This window comes from Cygnus olor, chromosome 4 (genome assembly GCF_009769625.2).
Source record: "Cygnus olor isolate bCygOlo1 chromosome 4, bCygOlo1.pri.v2, whole genome shotgun sequence".
Classification (NCBI taxonomy): domain Eukaryota; kingdom Metazoa; phylum Chordata; class Aves; order Anseriformes; family Anatidae; genus Cygnus; species Cygnus olor.
Window position 1 is genome coordinate 24,127,717 of NC_049172.1, and position 22,206 is coordinate 24,149,922.

The 22,206-nt window shown below is 36.4% G+C and overlaps 1 protein-coding gene across 3 annotated transcripts in view; it reads left to right on the forward strand.

Annotated features, from left to right (window-relative positions):
• Positions 1-301: 301 nt before the first annotated feature.
• GPM6A (glycoprotein M6A) overlaps positions 302-22,206 on the forward strand; it is a 118,403-nt gene continuing 96,498 nt past the window's right edge. Inside the window, exons 1-2 of one of the 3 annotated variants that reach the window (XM_040556069.1) lie at positions 302-810; positions 4,836-4,946. Coding sequence is in view for 2 of the 3 variants with exons in the window: in XM_040556067.1 (XP_040412001.1) it covers positions 774-810 (37 nt within the window). In the remaining variant the exon portion in view is untranslated. Of the gene's footprint in view, positions 811-4,835; positions 4,947-19,880; positions 19,919-22,206 lie in introns of those variants that run through there. The other 2 variants (XM_040556067.1, XM_040556068.1) reach the window with 2 other exon arrangements.

Below are 22,206 nucleotides of genomic sequence, written 5' to 3' on the forward strand. Positions count from 1 at the left end.
ATATAATGTATTAAATTGTGCTTGCATGTGTGTATAAACACACACATGCATACAAAATGATAGTCTTATAAAGAGGTTTTCTAGGATATTAAAAAATACGTGTAATAGTGTATATTTGTTGTTAGTTCCAGATGATATCAATATGTGAGAAGGGGGGAAATGAAGAGTCATATTATTCTTAAATGTGCTGATACGGGAGGGGAGAGGGAGGGAGGGAGAGAGAGAGACAGACAAGTAATACAGCATAAAGAACCCACAGGCATCTGGGCTTTCCCACTTCTGTAGCAAATAGGGGGAATTATGGGTTGGTGGTCTACTTCACATTAAGAGGACACCCCTCCATCTGTTCTCAGTACAGCCTGTTTCCAATTTAAAACACAGATTTCAATACAAACCTCAATCTCTTTTCTCCATTTTATATGCAAAGTGAGGTTTACGAATCGGTGTCATTGCCATAAGGGCTCAGACCAAATTTCCCCCTAAAATTCACAGGCTGTTCATTTGAATACCTGCTTACAGTGGTACACAATGGGCAGCTTTGAGAAGAAAAATTGATAATCTTCACGGAAGAGTAATTTGAATGAAATTACACTTGACAGCCCGTCTCCAAGCAAACAAGGAGAGTGAGGGAGCCTTAGCTAAGCTCTGAGGACTTGCCTAAGCCTCTGCTGTTGGAGCTTCCAAGGGAAAAAAAAAAATCCACACTTTTTCCTACATCTGACTGAAGCTTTTGATTAATTCTGTGTAGCTGTTTCTAGTGAAGAAAGGTAGCCATGGAAGAGAATATGGAAGAGGGACAAACACAGAAAGGTATTGTGATAAAATTGCTTTCTGTTTGTGAGGAGATAATTATTTTGCAGTTCCTTGTTTGCTTTAGCAGCATGCTGTAAGGTTAGTGAATATCCTTATGTGGCAGATGGGGAAAGGTTGCCTTTTTTTTTTTTCCCCCCTGTATCACTTACGTTCATTTATCTCTCTGCAGTAGCACCTAGCATTAATATAGTGATTGTCATCTTATATTTAATATTAAACAGATCTAAACATCGAATTTCACATTTATACTTATAATTTTTCAAGCATTTAGTGCAGACTGCTTGCCAGACCAGTCTTTGTTAACCTTCATTTATTTCATGTTTTCACGCTTGTCTGGCTGGGTCAAGGGAGCCTAGTGTGAACTATGAGAGAGCTACTCACACAATATCTGGAGCTAGTTGCTGTTGAATATCTAACAATATAACCAGTATTTACACCTTGAATGAGAATCCAGTCTGAACAAAGACATGGGGTATATATTGTATGTATTTAGGCAGTACTGATATTTCTCTGCATTTTTTCCACTTTTGCTTTGCTATGTGTTGAAGCAGCCTTGCTATTTACATTGTACAGATTTGGATCTTGTTGAATTTCATTTTGCACAGTGCAGCTGAAATTGCTTTAGCAAGATGTACATAGCACGTTCAGAGCATTTCTGTTCTAAGGTTTCTAGTCAAGTTGATAATAACTGAACACAAGAGGATGTGTTAGCACTTAAAGATGCAATTTAAGATTATTGCTGATCGTTTATTAATTTGTGAATCTCTGAAAAACAGTGTTCACAATGTCCCTACACTTAAATGCTATTCTGTACAAGTAGCATTACAGTCAAAGGAATCGAGTTTTTTTTTCTCCTTTCACTTTCGTGCAAGCACAAAGGGTAATCCTGATGAATATTTGCCACATTAAATCATGTATGCTCTTCATTTTGCATTTATTTCCATTTCTGAGGAGGATTTAGGAACTCACCAAGTTGGTTAATATAAATTGCCTGCAAAGGCATATTTTTCTGAGCTGATGACATATTCTGTTTTCTGCTCCCTGATCAATCTGCTTGCTACGTGTAAATGTCATGCTTTCTCATTTAGTGACCCATTTAGACAGAATACAGCTTTGGATTGCTTATGCTCTTAATTTTGTCTAGATGCATGGTACATATAAAGAGAAGACTAAGGGAAGACAGATCTGCACCCTTGGTGTATGCATACTTATATATAAATAGATTAGTATCTGCAGGTGATTTCAGCAGTTCCTTCAGTTAAATTTTATTTGCAAATAGTAGAAATAATGGAAAATAAGGCTTTTCTGCATATAAAATCAGTGCTTTCATTACATGTTTGAATTACTTAGGTTTTCATTTAGAAATTGAAGATATGCTTTTTTTTTTGTCTGACATTTTTTTTCTCTTTAGAACGAGTAAATCCAACTGTTTGATCACTGAATCAAAATGTTTCATTGTTATTGCCTGAATAAACAGTGTGAAATGCAAAATTCCTAAATTTTCATTGGGTGAAAAAATCAGAGAAAAAAGTGAATCAATTCATATATTAAAAGCACACGTTGTTATTGATGAACTGTGTCCTCATTGTTCATATGGTAAGCAGTTGAATGACCAATAGCCAGGCAAAATGGTGTGATTAATAGTGTGATTACAACAGCTAACACTACTTATTCTGCCTCCCCCCCCTACCCCCCCTTCCCATTTATAAAGCCATGTGTTTCGCCTTTTTTCCCCTGTATTGGTATCCAGCTGTCATCATGGACAGTGACAAGAGAATGATACGAGCTGACAAATTATATTTCTTCTTCCTTACTAGTGTGGAAGGGGATACTGCTTGGTTGCTGTCACCATATTTGTGAACCTGTCATTTCAACCTGTCGTGTTCCCACTTTGGATTCTGATGATTTTTAAAATGTATTTAGAGTTTGAAGAAAATGTATGGTTTAGGATCAAAAAGAAAAATTCCTGAGAAATAAATTTTGGGGGATGTTTGAATGCAGATGTTGGAATTTTAGCAAAGTATAGGGGATGATCATGAAATCATGGGTCCCTTTAAGGTTTGTGCTTTGTACTTGAAAAGTATTGACTGTTATTGACTACTTGATACTCCTCTTTCATAGTGCCTGTTTTCTGGTTTTACTTAGCATAATCTATCTATTATGTGTTTTACTGATATCTTTAGTATAGTTCCAGACTAGTTCTTCTAACTATAGTGCCCTAAGAACTTTAATTCCTGGGTTCTGATTTTCATCTTCCTACCATTTTGAGTGGAACTGTTTTTCTTTCTTCCTCCTCTGCTTCCTACAAAATCAATGGGAGTGTAAATTGCCACTGCTTACCAACTCCTGTGCTCTTCACAGCAGATGTTTTGAACCTCCCACTGAACAGCATTACGTCTTCCTAGCAGCCATGATGGAAGTGAATAGTTTGATGCATTTCATAAATATGATAACGATAGTTCTAATAAGAGGCTTGCAGTTTCGGGAGTCTTGTTATTTTACAGAATGTTGTGCAATAAGATATTGATAAGTGAAAACATAATTCTTACCATAGTGATTCCAAATAATGATTTTCTGTCTTACACAATCTCTGTACATTCTAGCATTTAACACGTACAATTTGTTTCTGGCTTTAACTTGGAAAATTGTCAGCAGGGGAATATATCACATCCTGTTTCTGTAAGTAGTGCACTACTAGAAATGATACAGTTCAAATAAGGATTAGAAATCAGAAACTGTCTTATTTTTTTCCACCGATATTTTCTTATATTGCCCTTGGAAAATGTTTTTTCTTCTTGCATCAGTATCCTTCATTTGGTAAATGGAAATAATGCTGTTGTCCAGCAGTTTTCATGTGTGAGGCTGTAGAAATCTAAACCACGTATAATCTGTATTTATACTTCTGCTTTAAAGTATTATACTTTTTTTTTTCTTTGTTGATATCCTATTTCTTTGGTTTGCAAGCCAGTGCAGGTCAGGGAGGATGCTTCAAATATATTTCCTACTCAGCTATCTGTAGCTGTCCAAGAAATGAAGGTGCACAGAAAGTCTGTATGAACTGTGTGCTACAATATGCTAAAAACGCTAAAATATTCTAAGAAAGTAAAAAGTCACAACATCTCAGAAATATCAACTTGTTAACAATTTCCATAACACTGACATTATGCTACATGCCTAGGAACTATAACTTATGAAGAACTTTGATTGCAAATTTGCTGTCCGGATAATCCGAGATAACTAAAGCCTGTAATTTCAGTGACTGGCTTATTATTCAAAAATGATCAGGTCGACTAAGAAGCATAAGTTTAAGTCGTGTCTTTAGGGATGCATGCTAATTTTGAAAATCTCGTGCACAAATTAGCATGTGTGTTAGTGGTAGGTTTCAACTGCCAGTGTCTGAAAGACAAGGATGTCAAACTGTCAGCTATGTGCAAAAAGCTCCAGCTCCTGCAGAACAGGTCCTCTCTCCATGAAAGCACTGATGATGCGATGATGTCCCCCACCCCAGTCATTCCCATGATGAAAGCGATGATGTCCCCCACCCCAGTCATTCACCATGCTAGAAGACTTCAGAGGGCAGGCACTGTAATTTTTGCATTGTGTGGGACTTAGCAGTGTGGAGTTTAGAGTTATTCTTACTGCGTATCTATTTCAGGAAAAAAAATAATAATCTATAGCACAGCAAGATATACACCACTTGAAAACAAACATGCTTTTTTATGGCTCATCCATAACTTTTAGTAGTTTGAATTCCTTTATAGAATAAACTATCGGGAATGGGCAGAGCGTCTATTTTTGTGCAGCAGCAAGCACAGGGAAGAGTTGATTTTATTTTAGCTCTCTTGGCTGTAGCATACCTGACAAACATGGAAAAGGTTTCACTGGTAACATATAGAAGTACATAATATTACTGTGACAGGTAATGGTTGTATATTAGAATTAGTGAGTTAGCATTTGGTCTGAATTAGTGATCTCAGTGGATTTGCAGTCTATTACCAAAGCTCTTTTGGTTTGGTCCACAGTATGCCAGTGAAGGAGAGCTTTAAGAAGTTTCAGAAGAATGTAATGGAGTCTAGGGTGCTATCTCATTAGTGTGTACACACACACTCTGTTTCTTCAGCCATGAGAAAGAGGTTAACTGCTTCCTTTTACTCTGGTATATGGAGTGAATTAGTAGGATAATATAAACAAGATGAAAGTGACTTTTATTTCCTATTCAGAAATAACAGCTGAAATAGTCAAAACATTGCTGACATTCTTTGCAAGTTAGTCTTTTAAATCTTTTTACTTCTGAAAGAGAGTTGTCCAGTTTCTCATTTGACTATTGCTATTAAGTAGGTTAAAAATGAAAAAATCACAATATTTGGCACTTTGATTTTTGTGGGTGCCTATATCTGTAAATAAACCCAAGCAGTTAATTTCCATCCTGTAATGTAAATGCCAGACAAGTGTGAGCCATGCTTGTATCTTCAGTTAGATTCTTATGTTATTAGCACTCTGTTTGGCCTTCTAGGACCCCTGAACTATAATCAATTTAGCAAGTAATTTTTGTACAAATTACTGTACAATTTGGTCTTATAAGTAGGAAGTAGAAGAATTTTGCCAGGTGATGTTCTTCATTCAAAACGTGGATTTGCAATGCTTCTTGAAGAAAACCTGATGGGCAGAGGTCAATCTCTCTTTACTTTGGGAATATGTTTTAAGATCTATGCTTAGTTACCAAACTTGTGTTCAGGATGGATTTTTACAGGTTCCTTCAGAGTAGCATGGTCTTAACTTTCAACATGTTTATTAAACTGCTCTTAAAAATGTGTGTATATGTATAGTAAGAGTCAGATAAAATACTCACTTGACAATCGCAAAGCCACTAACAGAGTAATTTTCCTTCTTAATCAATGTTAAATATGGAGGAAAATTTTAGCATCTGGCAAAGTCTCTCACTATATTTCTTGCTTAATACTCCTTAGTGGTTAATCCATTATTTTTATTAAATAAAAATGCCATGACATCATTCAATATGGATTTGAAATTAATTGTTCTAAAATTGTATGTTATTTTCCTTTAATGTAATAACTACAGACTACATTACTTAAGATTCTTATGTTAGGAGCTGTAATTTGAATATCTGTTGTTATTCAATATATTAGGCTGTTATTCACAGATAATGATGCAAATAAATTTAGTCTTCCTCCTTTATTTAATCTTTAACATTGAAGCGTCTCTCTTAATAGCAGAAAAGGGTATTTCTTACTGACTTAATATGATAGGCATGATGAAGTCATAGGCATGAAAATCCAGCATCAATATGACCTAATTGTACTTTTCTATGAATCCTTAAAGGGCAAAAAGTATTCAAATGAATCTTTCTTTCAATGTGTGAGAATTTAAGACTTCATGGTAATTTTGACACTTAACGTGTCAACTTCATAAATAAGCTATTTTAGAAGAAAGTTCTTTCATATGAAAGATATGTAGATGTTTAGAAAAAAGTGTCAAATGTATTCCAAATGTCTAATTTATGCCAATTCTTTAAAAGATATAGTATCAAAATAGTACTATAAATCTGTGCAAAACTTTGCACAATTTTGCACCACAATTGGGGGAAAAACAGTATGCTGTTTTTCTAATTACTCTGAAAAAATCAACATTTAATTATGACAAAATTCTTCAGATATAGCAAAAATAAATTAGATTCAGTTTAGTGGTTAGGCTCTAAATGGAATTGATATATATAAAAATTATTTCTTTTATATTCTGACTATGCCTTCATTTCTGATAAGCACTTTAAACAATTTTGCCAATGTGATTTTTCAATCTGTTTTCTCCAACTGGTGAGAACCTGCTCTTTCCTGTTAAGTCTCATATGGTGTAGGAAGTAGAAAATCATCAGCTACTACTAAGTGCAAGAATTTCTTTTTCTGTTTGCATTTATAATAATCCTGATATTTGCGCTTGAACAGTTTCTGAAGAATTTTCATTTGGTTCACATAGTAGAGGTTTCTAGTAGTTTTGTTTTTTGTTCCCTGGTGGTGGTGAAAATACATCAGTGAAATAAATGAATATTGTATTAAAGTCAGTATCAATTTTAGCAAAAATCTGTCATTTTAAGAGGGGTGTGACGGAAGCTATGCATTTGCTGCACTTGTTGTGACTTCAGACTTTTTAGCAGAAGGTGCACTTGCTGCAGTTTTGGTATATAACCTTTGCAGGAAGGTGCTACTGCTGGAGTATAAATAAAACTCAAACAAAGTATAGTATTTGCAGTTCCAATAAGTATTCCTAACTTCTTAGTATCTTCCCATTTGTACCCCCAAGAATGTTTTGTTTTTCTTCTTCCTATTCCTAAACAAAACCAAAACCAAAGATCTTTGTGGTTACTGTCCCACTTTTCTGTTTCTGTGGAACCCTTTTCTTAGCATCTGGAATGCATGGAAATGAAATCCTACAGCATCTTGTATTACGTGTTCCCAGAAGAAATCAAAACAAGTACTACATGAAGGACTGAAGGAGAAGAATCTAATAAAGTACAAGAATCTTAGGTGATCTGGAATTTTAATCTTTATTAAGCGAGTCATAGCTGCTCACATCCCACTCTTCTATCTGCAACAGGGTGATTTTTCCATAGGTAATTTATGAAGGTAATCAGACATTAAGGAGAAATATGAAGGAATACAGTATAGTAGCATAGCAAAGTGATTAAGCAGGGATTGCTTTGTATTAAGGCACAATGGGAAAAAAGTAGAGGTGATTATGATGATTAGATGATTAGATGTTAAAGTGAGGCGGTATGATGGAAAAAGGGAAGGAAAAAGAGGTATGACTTGCAACACCTTCGAAGGGATTCAGAAGCTTGAAAATGCTATGGAAAGATTGGAAGACAATATTTGACTAAAAAGAATGAAAGATACATTTAGTCTTTCAGGCCAGACCTGTAGAGGACCTTAATGGAAATTCTGGCACTTTATGCACAAAACTTGTGTTTTGAAGTGGGGTGTTTTGAAATGGTTTCCAAATCTTTACATTTTGTCTTTTAAGGAAAAAACAAAACCCCGTTAAGGTGTTGATATCATGATATCAAGTTCAATAATTTTAAATACAAAACAACACAAACACAAGCACTCTGATCAGAGTAGTAATAGATTTATATTTGTGGATTAATGTTGGTAAATGCATCATTTGAGAAGTTTTACACAAAAAAAATTCAGAAGCATAAGTTCAGATTTTCTTTTTGAAATAAAGCATGTGTAGCTTAACAGTTTTGGTTTTTATTTTTCTCCTGAGAGAAGCCTGTAACATGCTACATTCATGGCAGCTGCATATATGAGTAATATGGCAACAGTGAGCAATGTCTTAGTACTTTGAATTTATGCACAGGTAAGGAAAAGAGGGAGAGCAAATTTGTTTTTACCTTAACTCAAAATGATGAGAGATAGAAAAGACTTTCTTGCTTGGAAAAGGAGAGTATATCACTTAACTTTTGCAATAATGTGATCACAGTTGACCTGTTGGCCTAGATTCTCTGGGGAAGGAAGCCAGCCTGCATATCCTGCCTAGCAAGGTGATGTAGTCAGTGTGGGAGGTTCCACACTGTAGTGGCACCATCTACTACTGGTGAATCAGCTTAGCTTTTTGTGTGTAATTCATTAAAACTTGCCACCCCCTGATTTTCCACCAAATCTTCTCGGACTCTGTTAGGCTATATGCAATAGCAAGCAGCTGGCATAGTTTTGGATCAACTTAGAAGCCTTTAGAAATCTACCATGGGAAGACTCTGGTGTCTCTTTACAACTCTTAAGTGAGCTGTGCTGGAACATGTTTGGCTGTAGCTAAGAATTTAGGCTTCCAAAATTTTATACAGGAGGGAAAAAGCAGATCCTGAGCTTCTGGTGACATGGATCTGGTCTATCTCAGGGGATATATGAAGCCTAACGGAGCCAGGTTTTGGATGACACAGTGCTCCGATTCTTGCCTTTCCAGAACAAAAAAGCTAATGCATACATCCTGTCACGTTCTGCTTCCATCTACCAAATCACTTGCTTTCCATCTCCTCTAACTTTCTACTACAAATCTCACCTCAGACAACTCTTCACCTTCAAAGCTCTCCTACTTTTATAAAATGCTGATTACCAACAGTAACCTGCATTTCGATGCTTTGGTGGTACTTAAGATTTCCAGGCTAGAATTTGCATGCAGAAGTTCATAGTTGATGCTGTCATAAGTTTCTCTGGTATGACAAAGGGAATCTGGACTGTGGTGGGCAATACATTGTTGCAGCTACTGTGGGTGAATCCTCCAAGACTGCGCTGGAGGTTATGGAAAGGCTACGGAAATCTGGCACTGTTGCTAGTTCTCTTACTTCTGTTCTGTCAGTGATAAAGTCCTGACTCTTAGGGCTATTCTTTAACATTTCACATTAGTAAACATCTGCAGTTTGGGGTGTTTTTTTTTTTTTTCCTTCTGATGGTGTTTTTCTTTCTTCTTGGAGGTTGAGTCTGGTCTCAGGGATGCTTACACCTGATATGCTCCCTTTTTTGAGCAGACCCATGCTTCTAGACCTTACCTGAGTACAATGTTAAATACAGCAGATAGATGCTGTAGAAGAAAGGGGATGTAGTAGCTGCTACTGGGCACAGTGAGCCCCATTCAGCCTCTCTGGCTGTTGGATCGGTCCATTGTGGAAAAACCTTTAATTGAGCAGACTTCCCTGAGCAGATCTTTATTGTTATTTTTACTGATAACAATAATGGTAAATAATACCATTTTGAATCCTGCATATGACACAAAAGAGCTGATAAACTTTTAAAGGATAGTGTTTTAAATAAGGGTTATACCAATAACAAGCACGTACTTGTTGAATTTATGGGGATAGTAGGTTGCTAAGTTACTGTAAATAGTAACAGAATATGCATAGATGAGTATGGAAGTAAATGTTTGAAATTGCCTTGAGAAAACGACTGTTGACTACTGGCTGCTGTTGTTCATAAAGATATTCATTTATATTATTGAATGGTGTATTATTGATTTTTAACAGAGTAGCTTTAGCAGGAAATGCTTCCCACTCTATGTGGTTTGCTTTCATTCATGACTTGCTGATAAACCACAACTATATAGAAAAGGAAGCTTACATTTCTAGTTCAGTGGTACAAATACAGTGATTTACTTTCTCATGAAATAGTCTGAGCGTGTTAGATTTATAAACTGTTTTTCCTATCTGTTGGGGTGCTTCAATACAGCGGTACAATTGTCTTCAGAGATTTTTCCAGCCTTGTGATTTCTCATTGAGAGGTTATTGGCTACCTCTGATTAACCAGTCATTCTGATCCTCCTTAAACTCTTTTAAAATAATAAACAAGCATATCCATGATCTTTCACTGCCTTTCCTCTTCGTAGGTTGCATTTCCTTATAAAAATCTGCAGATTCTGTTTGTAGTTGTCATGCTATTCAAAAGAATCTTAATACCATGTGGCCTAACAAGATTACTGAACTAGACAAAGGGGGAACGATCTCTTGTTTTCCAAGTGTTCCTTCATAACTAGCTTGAGATCTGCTCCTCTTCAAGCCATAAAACACTTCTTCCATTTTGTCTTGACTGCATTTGTTACATAATGCTTCTCCTTTGCTGGAAAATTCATAGTCCTAGTACGTATTAAGGACCACTTTGATTCACACTATCCAGCATTGCTGTAAAAATGAGTACCATTTTTAGATTTATATATTGCTCTTGATTTTAATGTAACATAATGCCACTGAAATAATAGACCTAAGTAACTTCAGTATCTGGAAAATCAGTAACCAGGGCTCTGATCCTGAGAAGACTTACATATATGTTTTTGCTGTCATGCACTGTCAGTAATCCTATAGGTTTTATGCAGATTATTCACTTATGCAAAAATGAAGCATGTGCACGGTTTTAAGATTAGGTCCTAACATTGCCACAGAGTAATTTACATGTAGCTGTCAGGTTTTTGGCAGGAAATCTGTGAGAGGACATTGTGAAGCAATTAAATGGGGTCTGAGAGGAGACTGGAAGGAAGGCTGAATGGAATTTAAGATTTTTTATTTTATTTTATTTTTTGCTTGTTTGCATGGTATTACAGTAAATTAATATGCTTTGAGGTCTACAGGGGCCGTATGTAGGTTCCAAGAAATACTACTCTTTTTCTCTGGCTGGTTTAATTTTTGTGTTTTTCCTTTGAATTACTAGAGGTTGGACACACTATTGGGCAGAGTAAAATGGACCTTCTAGCAATACTGAAATATGTTGCTGGTGTATCTTGTTCACACACTTAAGCCAAGCTGATCATCAAATTTACCATGCAGATGGAATTCTGCCCAAGGCAGGCTGCTAGTGACCTTCTTTTTACCTTTCTCCTGTAATATGGGAATGGTCTGCTTTCTAAGATTATCTGGAAGCTTAATTTCATAAAGTTCATGCTGCTAGTGCAAGGACATGCAAAATTGGTGTTATCCTTCTTGTTGTCATCCTGTAATGAATTATAAGTGAGACTTTTGGTCTTTCAATGCAGATCTGATGCAGCATGCTGGTTAGTTGCCTGTGTTTTGTGGGGAAGAGTGCAGTAGACCTTTGATTTTAAAGCCTTCTGAACTGAGTGTCTGTTACGTGTTTGTCTGTGATTAGTAGACTCTGATATCAACGTCTGATGTGAACACAGAAAATGGATGCTTGTTTGATTTTTTTTCCCATATTAACTAACTATGCTATTAAAATCTTAAAGAGAAAAATGAAACAAATTTCAGCTATTTGTAGAAATAGCAGGAATAACTTCTAGTTTTATAATTCCATTTTATTATGCAGATAAAATTAATCAGAAAAAAGATGCTTGTCACTGTGGCTAACCAAAGTTTAGTAAAACATGTATCTACAGTCACACCCAGGGCATGTAGTGCAAAGGCCAGAAAATAAAAGTAAATTTATTGCAGCTGTTCTACAGCATATGGAAGCTACCATTTCTCAAAGATGTCATCTTTCAAAATTATTATAGGTTTATGAACAGTGTTCACTAGTGAAAACACTGGAGTAATTATAACCTAGTGGTGAGTAGGCCTGTCAGGTCAGCTGTGTTTATGCTAATGGTTCAGACAAGATATGTTTTCTGCCCAACCCATCTGCTGCAGTCATTAAATATTTAAGACACAGGGGAACCTGTTATGTACATTGGGGGTCCTTTATTGGTTTTGTGGCTGTGTTTGCATAGGGGGGACTTTTGCTGTTAATTTTTTTCTTCATTTTGACACGTCCCATACCATCTGTATTGTCTGTGCTTCCAACAGATATCTTTCCGTTATTACTTGTCATATCCCATGCTACATGAAAACAGGTAATTTCTTAAATATTTATTAACAGCCTTGTTACTTTCAGAATCCAGCTCAAGCACCACTACCTTTCCTGAATGTGTCTGAAATATGCGGGTTCAAAGATTTTAAAGTACCTGTAGCTATCTGTTGATGTATTTTGTGAATATTATAGATGTTCAGAGAGCTGAAATACTCTGTTCTCTATTCCTGAGAGAGGAATGCAGTTATGTACATGTTTGTGGAGTTCTCTTTTAATTTACGGTTATTCCTACTTGTCTTCCTTGATTTATTTCTCATATAGGCTTATTTTTATTATTATTATCTTTTAACGTAGACTCAACTAGATTTGACATAGCTTCTGCAGTTGCTAAATCTTGTGATGTCCTCTGGGATCTCATTTTTCTCTTTTGGTTGTTCTTGCCTGTGTAATTCCTGATCTGTTTTGAATGTGTACAAACTTGGTACTTTAAGCAGGAGAGACTGACTGTCTACTACTAGAGGTCTGAAGGTACTGCCACTCAGAAATGGCTGATCTGTAATCATTCCTTTAATCTAATATCCTGCCAAGGCAATAGACTTCAGAGTTGCTACAGAATGTGGTTGTTTTATTTCTAAGGGATAATTTTACTAGGCTTTTTGTAGTCCTTCAGGGACAATGAATTACACAGTGGCACAGATGTAACAACCGATATAAGAGTAGCAGTCATTAAACTAAATTACTGCAGTCAGCCTTACTGTCCTTATTTTTCTTAATTATTTTTATTTTTTTACCTATACCATCAGTGTGATAGACTGTATAATTTAAAATCTTCCCTTCAGCGTGAGGAGTAATAATTTGGCTAGGGCTAGTAGTGGGTGGGAATGCTGCTGAGCTTTTTCAGGTAGGCATGGTCATAAATTCTGCAATAAATTAAGCCAGCAAGAAGAATGGAGAATACTTGCATGGAATGACTGTAATGAAACAAACTTACTCTTTTCAAGTGGGGAAAGTAGGTTAGAAACCTCCATGTCAATTGTCGCTATTGTCAGAATATTAAAAAAAAAAAAAAAAAAAAAAAGCTATATATATTTTTTTCATTTTAATGACGTTATAAAAAGAGGGCAATTATTTGCATTAGCTTTATGCAATTGCTTTGACTGTTTGTTTTTATTCTTTATCCATTATGACTCTCTGAAATTGTTTATTATTCCTTTGTTAAGAAAAATTGAGGAAACACTGGTCTGTTTTCTAAGTGCCTTTATGGTTGTTGGGATAGAATAGCAGTTGCTCTGTCAGTGTCACAGTGTTTATTTTAGTCTCTGAATTAATTTTCTTGGTTGCTAGGCAATTCTATTTCATAGTTTTAATGGAAATGACTAATTCATTCTCTCTTCTGCTTTCATTCTATAATCTGCAATGGTTTCAAACTAGGTTTCTCTGACATAATGCTTGGCAAATACTCCTGTCAATGTACAGTTTTAGGACTATAGTTTATAAAATGTGTCCAGCCCTATATTTCTTGTATGTTCCAACAAAGCCATTGTAAATCTAAGGTATTCAATAAAGGAAGAACTGGGCTTTTATGTGTAGAGGATAAATATCTGCCCTCATGTCTGACATTTTAGAAAGTTCTAAGGGGTGGGTTGTGTTTGGAGTTGGTACCAGCTGAGCCTTTTTACCTCCAGTGGTGATGGTGTAATATCTGCAAGCTAAGGAACTGAGATCTTCAGCATTTATAGTCAGCAGGTCTTGCTTATTACTTAGCAGTGCAGAAAGGTTCAAAAATAGGTATGAATATTCAAAGAACTGATAACCACATTATTAAAGAAAACCTCTAAACAGTCCACAGTTCCAGAGCTATTTTTCATACTGGAAAATATAACACCTTAGGACAGTTTGTTTAAAGTATTGTTTTCTGATTCTTTAATCCTATTCTTATTAAAGGCAAATATGAAGGAAAAATAGCTTTAAATGAACCTTCAGGATAATGCAGAAGCATAGGCCTTGTTTATTTTGTTACTATCAGTTATGCTTTCATTTCTTCTGAATCAGCTAGTGAAATACAGTCTTTTGGCTTGCTATCTTCATTCATCTTCTTATGTTTCTGTGCTGGTAAACTGCACAACTTGGAAATGATTGAAATCCACCTCACTCACCTGTAGCAGGAGAAAAAGCATCCTGTGGGCCCAGAATGTCAATGGCATCTTCTGTTACGCCCTGTGCTCCTGACATTGGTTCAAGGTCTGTCAGCTTGTCCAAAGTGTGAATTCTCAGTAAGAGTAAACTATTAAAAACATGAAGCATCACAGCAATAATTTCCATCGTGCTTGATAATACTCATGAACAAAGTCATTATCTCAGTACTGATACAATACTACAGTCAAAAATTGTATTATTGGATTAAAAAGTAAGCTATTCTATCAGCCAGTAACTTACAAATTACTGTTTTAGAGATAATGGTGTCCTAATAAATTTCACAAAATTTTAAGATTCTGGATCAAGATATGAAAGATCTGAAATGGATTATGTATCTTTTGCATTTTTCAATTTGACCTACAGGAACTACTACAAAATCTTGCCTTTGAAAAAAATCTCACTGTGCCTTTGTTTCCCACGTGTCAAAAATATATAAAACTTTTCTTCCACCTATTCTATGATTTTCTTATTGCTTTAGTAGGTCACAGTCTTCCCACTTCTACAGTGGGACTCTCATTTTAGTTGAGGCCTCTAGATACTACAGAAAGATAAAGTATGCAAGGGAACACTTACTGATTTATTTTTAAAAAAGTACAGCCATTAATTAGTGTTCTTTTCTATTAAAGGTGGAATAAAGGGTAATTGAAGTATCTTGTCTGGATTGTCCCACTTTAGAGTTTCTAACCAAATATTGCATTCAATTGAACAAAACTAAAGGAGCTGCAATCATTATGCATATGGCATATGTGTTGTTAAAATGAAGAGTGATAGACCTTGATTTTTAGCAGAGACATAATCTAAGGCAGAATGGTGTGATATACATATGGTGGATGTCTGTTCAGTATGCCAAAAGAAGGAACAGTTCAGAAAGTTGTAACTTCAGCCCCTTTCAGTAGAACTACGTTCCTTAGTGATAATAGATGTGATATGGAAAGTCCAGGACAGATATGATCAATGCATCTTTTTGCTCATTTCATGGAACTGATGCCTAATGGTGACAAATTGGCCCATGTTGGCCTGCTAGTTTGTTTAAATAATGCATTTTCTCAAGAATATTCTTCTCTTTGCAAAGGTGATCACATTTTTGTCTAATGATGGACAAATTTGTTTTGTCTTTGGCAGCTGAAAACATAGACTCTCTATTAACAGCAAGATTGAACTTAACCCCAAATACAAAGAAAATTTCAGACCGAAGGAGATTAGCAGACCTAACTCATTAGAAATATCTTCAACAGACTGTTTCTTGTATTCAAAGAAAGTAGGTAAATCCATTTGGCATACTGCCCTCACCAGAAGGGACTCTGAGCATCTTCCCCAGCTGGGCACAGGATGAGTGCCCCATCAGGCCACCACCAGCCTCCACCCAGAACCCAAAACACCACCACCATCTCATTTATCTTACTGGATATACTGTGTTGAGCTCTGTAGTGTTAGAGCAAGATTTGTTTCTGTTCTTTAAGCTATCTTGTTTAAAGGTTGTTTATACATCTTTAACACTGGTGTCTAACAAGATGTATGCCTAGATTAATTGTTGAAATAAGCAGCCTTCTGCATGTCATGCCCCTCATTTTGTTGGAAGTCTGAAGTACTCTTAAATAGCAGCTCTTGAAGTCACATGATACGAAGAAAATCTTGGCAATTGCATTTTAAAGGCAAATTTCTGCACTTCAAGTGTGCACTTCAAGACTTGAAAGAAAAAGTTGTTCTTAAACTTACGTATGTACCTTATTCCGTCCATAGGACACATTATGCAGAAGTTTTGACCATGCTGGTTAAGTGCATATGCCCTACACTTATGCTTCCAAATAACTTGAAATGCTGTTTTTGTTTGTTTGTGATAAAGAAGTGTAGTTCTCAGGGTTTTGGATTTTAATTTAGTTTTAGGGTCAAAGCACATGATTGACCTAGCCTTTGCAGCTAAGATACTGTATAACAGTGACAAACAATTCTACCTTTCTTGGGGTCTGATTGCATACAATAAGTGTCAAGAGTAGAATGACTGAAAACAATGTCAAACTATTATCAATTTCCCTAAATATAAAAATAAGAAGGAAGGATTTATTAAAAAGGAAACAGATGAAATTATGTCTCTGAAATTAGAATCTCTAGTATGAGGGTTGAGGAAAAGAGGATGGAACTTTATCTTCAACATCCAGTCAAGAATAATAAAATCAGAGGAAACTTGCTAGAGAATATTAACAATAATGCTGAACAGTCAATCCACTAAATCACCAACTCATGTGCCACATCCCTGAGGAAACATAGTTTCATGCTGTGTGTGTGAGTCCTTTCTTAACTCTTTATTTCTTCATGCTCTGGAGAACAAAAATGCTTTTTAAAGGTGCATCTTTCAAGTGGGAGGGGAGGGAGGGGAACAGACTTCGTTTCTGCTACTAACAACTTTCTTAAGAGTGTCAGTGGGAAGTGACTTCTCCAGCCTTTCACAGAAGGAATTAGAATTCCTCTCCTGCTGTTTTATGAAGACTGCGAGTTTTCTGTGTAATTTTATTTAGTCTATAAGCATTTGTCTCCTTGCATGATGGGGAGCTAAGTTTTAGGAAAAACAAACAAAAGAAGTGAATGGCAAAGTTTTTATAGTAGTCCAATATCTGAATGTAGACTAGTCATAATATATTGGTGTATTTGTCACTGCTTGTAATGATTATCTGAAAGTTGATCCAATCACTTTCACGATGAGCTCTTTAAATTAGTATCCTGGTGACAGCAGAAGGATGTGGCCTGTTTAAATCCTGTACATCACAAGAAAACATGAAGAAATTGCTATGACTCAATGGCAGATTACCAAAAGCAAGCAAAAGGAAGCTTTTATTGCTGTGAACTTGAAATGGCTCATTGCTCACAAACAGTAGAACCACAAGTAAGTTATTAGGTCATGCTAGATCATTTTGAGTAATGAAGTAATATTCATCAGCATGTTATGTTATATATGTCACGTATACAAATATGAATACTTGCTGATAATTTTGCGGAATTATCTCTTTCCTGCAAAACAAGCCTTAGCTCTGCAAAGCCAGCTTTTTTCTTTAACAATACATTTTGTTTTGCCACCTTTAGACATCTTGGATTACAGAGATAATAAACATTTCCTGAAGGGGTCCAAAAAAGAGTTTTTGTAACACATAAATCGCAGTGTCCTTTAAATATCAGTACCCTGAAATGCTGTACAACTTAAGTACTTGATTCTGCTAGAAATGTGAAGGAGGAGGATGGGAGTAGCAAAGGGAGAAAGCAAGTGGAGAAACTGCATTTCCAATTTTTTTCCTCATGAACTCAAAGGAAAGCTTTGCATGAATTTTATATAATTTTGACACAAACCTACAGACTTGTGTAATTTGAATTACTTTTAGTAATTAAAAATTTTTGAAAAAACACGATTCTCTTAGAAATTCTATCTAATCTTATGGCAGTTTCTTGGGAAGGCTGAAAGTTTTATTCTTTTTTTTTCTTTTTCTGCTGTTAAGTGTAGTGCTTTCTTTATATTTTGACACACACAAACTGCTATTTGTCCAGAAGTAAACACTGCTATTCCTGAGAGATAGATACATTGCAGAAAGAGGCAGTTGGTTTAGTCATAAAAAAGCAGAAATGCTTTTCTGAGTCCTAAGCAGAGGTATATATGAAGTAGCAAAAGGTTTTCAGAATAGAAGTGTAACATGGCCCTGTGGTCTTTCACCTAGATATGCTAGGTGAGTGGGAACTCATGGCAATTTTATCTTTCATGCACCTTCTGTCTCCCAACCAGTAATATATAAACATGAAATAAATTTTCCTGGCTACGTCAAAACTAAGCAAGGATGCACCCCCTCATTTCCTCAAATGGCTTATAGGAACCTAAGGGCCCCATCCATAAAAGTTACCATATTTAATAGGGCTGTGGCACAGGTGTAATGTAACTGAGGTTGAACCTCCTCATTTCTGTTCTCTGAAGGCAATGCTTTCTAGAGAGTAGCAGCTTTGCACACTTACTGGATAGCATTTAAAGACAGGTTGTTTAGGGCTGAGGCACCGGGGGGATGGCTTAGCTGGAGCTGCTCATGAATGATCTGGAGATCACAGAGAGAAAACAGCTGATGGGGATATGCAGGAAGGAGGATGGAAAATGAGGAAGAAAGGTGGCTGTATGTGATGGGAGGCAACAGAGGTTAATTGGTAATTGGGAGATGAGATGAAGCCTCTGTTCAAAAGAGACAGAAAATGTACTTGCTAATAAAGATCTGGGAAGGGTTTCTTATCTGCTCTGAGAGAAATAGCAGGAAAAAAAGAAAAAAAAAAAAAAAACCCTTTGCCTTATGTCTCATAATTTTGAGGTTTTGGGGATTTCAGTATTTTGTGAGACCTTGTTCATATCTATCAACAAGGAGAAACTGTGGTTTAGTAGATCCAAGTAGTACTTACTAGTACTATACAACTAGTACTATTAGGTCCTATTTTTTTCTACTTCTCTGATAGATTTCAAACTCTGGGGGACAGGGATTACATTAATGTTCTGACTTATCTCACACACAGCTTGTTACTTAAACATGTTGTCACCTCTAAACAATTTTATTACATGCCATGGCCTGGATTTCTGTTTATTAATTCATTTTTTTTCATTAAAGGAAATAATCTGTATCTCACTGGTGATAAAATTCTTTGGTTTCTCTTGAGTCACGGGTTATAGTACATGTTAGGTTGTACTAGATATGCAGTAATTATTGTATACCATTTTGTAAATACTGCAGTTGCCAGAAAAGCAGTGTGCACAAGTTTTTGCAGAATAAATTTTTTCTAGATTCTGTGGTACAAACTAAGTCCTATAAACGATGACGAATACATCTTTAAAAAAAATATTTGGAGGAAAAAGTGCATTTTGTAGAGTACCTGCCTTTCTTGTGAACCAAGTGTTAGGTGTTTCAGAGTTGTGATATCAGAGACCAATAAGTCTTCCTCTACTAGCAGCATGGATAGAGTACAACTGAATGTTGGTATTTCTTGCCAAATAAAATTAGGAGAGGGGAAAATGGAAAGTGATCACAGCTTTCCCATGCTCTACTGTTCAGCAGAGCCAAGTAGGTCTAGGGGTGAGCTAATCTGGAATAAAGAAATGATTGCCATTATTCATTGCCACTTGAGAACAAAAAGCCCAGAGTGAATAGGACTTCCATCACGAGGAAATTTTGAGCAGCTATGCAGCGCACAAGGTGGCTGTTGCCTGGAGTTGTATGGCATGGCTGCTTAAGTTTTTAAAATTTCCAGGTAATAAGGATTAAATGCAAATATCAGTCTTAATGTTATAAATGTAGAAAACACCTTGAAAATATGGAGCAGATGGATTCCGAAGGCTCGGGAATCAGAAAACAACTCAAAGAATACAAGCAATCTTTTCTTTCTTTTTCAATTAAAAAAAAAATGTTTTAAGTGTTCAGCATGCACTTTGGGGATCTGGGATATAGAGCCCTGGTATCTTTACAGTTTATGGCAATTAATGTAGTCTTACACAGATAATTAGTTTACAACAGCAAAGCTCATGACCCTGCTGCTGCTGCTTGGGTGAGAGCTGTCCTTCACTTGTTCCTTTCACTAAGACATGGACTTTCTGGCTCCTAAAGCAGGTAATAACAGATCTACTCAGAGGCTGTGTGTCTGTGGGAGCTGTAAAATGCAGTGGGTGGATAGATACTGAGCGTATAACGTTAGGTCATTATATCTGTTCAGTGAAGACCTTCAACACTTGCAGCCACTGGAAAACGAAGCATGTCTGACAGCTCAGAGACTGCCAGGGTTGTATGGTGTTATATGGCTGAGAGGGAGCTGCTGGAGTTTCTGACATAAATAGATGGGTTAGGAGTGTTTAATGTAAAAATAGAGCCATTAAATTAGAGGGTCTTTTGTCTTTTATTCTGTGTCTAGGGGATGTGATAGGATATCTGCATGACATTTTACTCTTGCTATTTGCTATCAAAGCATGAAGCTGAGAGAAGAAAGCTGGAATCCCTCTTCAGCTAGAAGGCATTTCTGTAGCAGTTACGCTGAATCTGTGCAAAGCGGTGTCGGGGGCGGCACTGGCACCACGACTTTAGCCAGCGAGGAAGTCTTGAGGACTTTTAGCATTTCCCCTGGGCAACAACAGAGAGAGAGAGAAAATGCTATGTCTGCTTCTAGCTGAAGAGTTCCCATGAACTCTTGGCCCTGTATCACTAGTTACCTTGTAGTGCTGTGTAGGATGTGCACATTAATTTTTATAAAAACATTGCTTTGCTTTGAGCTGTAAGTCTTAAATATAGTCCAATGATAAAGCTGTTCTTTGGTGATACTTGCCAAAAGCTGAGCGCAGCATGTGCAATCAATCATAAAGTGTTCCTCTAGTACAAAAGAGTAAATTATCTCATTTTTACTGCCCTCAGCCTTTGGCTTTGGGAAATGCAGCACAGTGTCAGAAAGCATTTGTTAGTGGTGAATGTATTTTCTGTGGTTTCTCATGGAGATTGGAGGCATTGGATTGGAGATTGGATTCGATTCTCCCTGAGCTGCTAACTAGGAAGACGGGTCAGAGTTGTATAGGGGAGAGGAGAAAGCTACCTAACGGTGAAAGCAGACAGAGTCTGGTTTTCCCTTCCACATGGGGTTTGAGAAGTAGAAAGAAAGCCGTAGTACTTTCTTCCCTTCCCAAGTGCTTCTGTGAACATCAATGCCAAGTAAAATTTGTGAAGCTTTGTTTCCACGGAGGCAATCAAAAATTCTGAAATCATTCTCTCACGACGATTCTCATTTAGAGATATGTTGAAGGGAAACCACGGTACTGGCTTTTAGTCAATGGCAAATGTAAAGAAGGTGATCTTATGGAAATATGTAGAAGCTTCACATGCCTTGCAGTCAAGGACAGCAGACTGTGCTGCACAAATTCTTACCGAATTAACAAGAATTGGAAATCATGATGAATTTTTTTTTTTATAAACTAGCAGATACTCCCTCTTTACCAGGGCACCATAGGCTTTGAACATGATGCAGTCAGTTCAGGTAATTCTTCCAATGCCCAGTTTTGCAGAGATGCAGGAGAAACCATGCTGTGCCCCATCTGACATGGACTGGACTCCTGACAGAATTTGCACAGACACAGCAAATCACTGCTGGATATTTGCATGTGTGTACCACAAATTTCATGGACCAATTCCAAGGCGATATTTAGGAATGCTTCAAAGAACAAATTAAGTCTGTCCTATTGCTATTTTCAAGTCCCTCCTGTAAAGCCTAAAGGAAATCCTAAAGTTTTTAAAGAAAAGCTTGCTAGGTTTCCCACCTTGAGGGCAAATTAACGTGTTTTCCTTTAACTTCACTCTTTGGAATAGCGGGAGGTTTTTTGGCTGAAACTTTTAAGACTTTAGCCTCGAGGGATTACCCTACATAAACAGTTTCATACTAAATAATTGATTTAGAAAAATGAGTAAATAAACTCAAGTGTTTTACCATGAAAAATATTGGCAGAATGATGGAAGTCCCTAATTCTGAGAGAAGTTGAGCATAAAGAAGAGGGGGAAAGGCGTGGGAATAGCAAATTAACATAGGTATGTATCTGTATTGTTGGTGTGGAATATCTGTGAAGAATGAGAGATTATGGGTTTGATAAAATATATGTTGTGTAAACTATTAATGTGTATAATTTTATAAAGCACTATAATAATATTTTGATGTTCTGAACAGCAAATATGGAGATGAATACGCTGTGTAGGGAACAAGGCAAGACTGTAGACAAAAATAATCCTCCTGGAAGCTAGAAAAGAGAGCCCATGTCTTAATTTTGCATGGCATAGTAGCATGGGCCTAGGGAGCGCTTTCAAGATATGACTGTGTGGATTTAATTCTGGAGGAAAAAAAAAAAAAGAAAGGAAGTCAGAAGCTCAGA